Source organism: Etheostoma cragini, chromosome 8, assembly GCF_013103735.1.
Source record: "Etheostoma cragini isolate CJK2018 chromosome 8, CSU_Ecrag_1.0, whole genome shotgun sequence".
In the NCBI taxonomy this organism is placed as follows: Eukaryota; Metazoa; Chordata; class Actinopteri; order Perciformes; family Percidae; genus Etheostoma; species Etheostoma cragini.
The window spans coordinates 14,622,289-14,624,585 of record NC_048414.1 but is presented as its reverse complement, the minus strand read 5'-3'; the positions used below and the strand labels follow the sequence as shown (position 1 = coordinate 14,624,585).

At 39.3% G+C, this 2,297-nt stretch overlaps 1 protein-coding gene across 1 annotated transcript; it reads right to left on the bottom strand.

The window, feature by feature from the left end:
* Positions 1-73: 73 nt before the first annotated feature.
* LOC117949463 (parathyroid hormone-related protein-like) lies at positions 74-1,991 on the bottom strand. The gene is made up of 2 exons (XM_034879773.1): positions 1,870-1,991; positions 74-1,301 (listed from the first exon to the last, which is right to left on the bottom strand). The coding sequence occupies exons 1-2, from the start codon at positions 1,971-1,973 to the stop codon at positions 890-892; spliced, it is 516 nt and encodes a 171-aa protein (XP_034735664.1). The 5' UTR covers positions 1,974-1,991; the 3' UTR covers positions 74-889.
* Positions 1,992-2,297: the final 306 nt, after the last annotated feature.

The following is a 2,297-nucleotide window of genomic DNA, read 5'->3' as shown; positions in this document are numbered from 1 at the left end:
TTTAGAAGTTAAATAAGTAGCTGAACATTTGAGCCACATATGGTTACTGAACAAAGACACTGTGAATCAAAACTATTTCTAATGGCTACACTTTTAATGTTTGATTAACTGGAAAAATGTATAGTATGCCCTCAGTGCAAGTAGAACATTAAATGAGTCTGACAGCTCCTGACTCGGGCTTGTTTTATAAAAAATAAACTATAACGTGAAATGGTAAGAGTGGATTTGATGAAGCATCCAATAAGTTACAAGTCCATGAGGGATCTAAGTTGAAAAAGGAAAGCAGGACTATCAAAAAGAAACATAAAAATAAAACTCAACCACAAAAGAACATGTACAGGATATAACTAAAGTGCATTATGGAATTTTGTCAGCAGCACCGTGATACATTCACAAAATAAATACACACTTTCAAAGTGAAATAAATTATGGCAGACAAGTTCGAACAGATGTATGCAGTGAACAGTTTGTATGCAACTGTAAGTTCACAATAGTCAACAAATATAGAGCAAAACAAAAGTAAACCATTCAGCCTCCCAATTTTGTGAAGTTCCATTACATATAGGCAATAAATAGTTCTTCCTGATCTACTCGAGCACACAGCTGGTTAGAGATAGCAACATATGGCTTTGTTTTGAAGTCAATCAAAGTTACAGACGCCTGCAGATGTTCCAAATAAAAATGGACTGAAGATGATGATAATTCACAAACTTGAGAAAGTATGAGATCAAAAATACAAACACAGCAAAATGTTATCATACAAGCACAACCTCAGGGCGGTAATATGAAGTGATTGAGTCAGCCATGCGTAGAGTCTCTCAATTCCCAGTCTAGTTGGACCAATGTCAGTGTCTTAGTGCAGTACCATGTAAAGGCTGTTGGGAGTCTCTTAGCCAGGGCACTGCATCCTTCGTGGTTCCTTTGATGTGACAGACCGTGCCCGCCTTCGCTTCTTGTCGCTCTCTCTACGTCTGCCTAACCTCACCTTTTTTTTTCTCTTGGTGGCTACTTTTAGTGGCTGGTCCTTATATGCCAGAGCCTTGTTGGTCTCCTGGGGCAGGTTAGGGCCCTCTCTGTCCGTCCTGAACCTGTCAGGCAGGTTCTTGGTGGCCCCTGGGGGCTTCTCGAGCAGGGCATTCCCACTAAAGATTTGACTCTGGGTTCTGCTCTGCACAGGTGGAGCGTGCTCGTCAGCAGTGTGCACCTCTTCCAGCAGCTCCTTCAGCCACATGCGGCGCTTGAACTCTTGTAAGGAGCGGCCCTTGTCATGCATCAGCTGGGCATGGCTCACTGACCTCCTCCTTAAGGCATGAAAGAGACAGAGTCAGATCAACAAGGGAGGTTGCATAAAAGCTAATAAATAAATCCTTCAATAGCATTGGGCATGAGAGGGGAGCAGCACCAAGTTCATTTATTTCTAAATCTGTCAGAAATCTGTTTTTCCGATTTCTCATTTCTGAGATAGAACCTACAAAATCTAACAATTTTTCTGTTTTGTTTGACCTCTGTTGTAATTTCATGGTACACCACAGTGGTGAGTTTCTGTGTGGAGCCCTTTTTGAAGTGGTGTCAGCTGAAATGTAAGGTCAGGCATCATAAAACCTCAGTACAGTAGGTGGCAGTATAAACAAGTTTGTGAGAGCCATCTCTAATCTGAGCTCCAGACCCCCAAAAAGCCAAACATAGAAAACCTCCTTTACCTTAATTTAATCTGATTAATAAACTGTTGTTGTATTTTTTTGTATCATGAATTTCTCAGGTGATGTTTACCACTTCTAACACATTTAAATATATTATTTTTTCATGTTAATTTTTGCATAACATGGAATTACTTTTCTATCATCAAAATTAATATAAAAAAGAACTCACGTTCTGCTACTAAGTGCATCAACTGGTCTCCCATCAAGAGTCACTGGGGAGCACAGCAAGAACATAGCCAGACTCCACTGATGAAGCATGACTATAGAGCACATCCTTGAGCCTAAGATCTGAAGAACACAAGACATATATCACTTCAATGAATTAAGTAGAAAATGTGTTTTATGAATTTATACTGAACTGTTTGTCTACTATTCAATAAATAAATAAAATACATTGTCATCCGCAGTGTAGGCAGCTAACAAATGACACAGTTTCTGAGTAAGTGAGATCTCCCAGGCAGCATTACTTGCCAACAAACAGTTTTATTAAGCTAAAGAAGAAACTTAGACTTACATAATGTGAATCTGAAAGGTTGGTCTGCAAGCTGTAAAGGAGATGATTTCGTTGCAAATATGACTTTACAATGTAAAAAGAAA

Excerpts from the sequence above, each read along its gene's own strand:
- LOC117949463 (XM_034879773.1), bottom strand. The coding sequence starts at position 1,973 with ATGTGCTCTATAGTCATGCTTCATCAGTGGAGTCTGGCTATGTTCTTG. Across the intron at positions 1,302-1,869 it reads GATGCACTTAGTAGCAGAAC|GAGGAGGTCAGTGAGCCATG; the intron begins GTGAGTTCTTTT and ends TCATGCCTTAAG.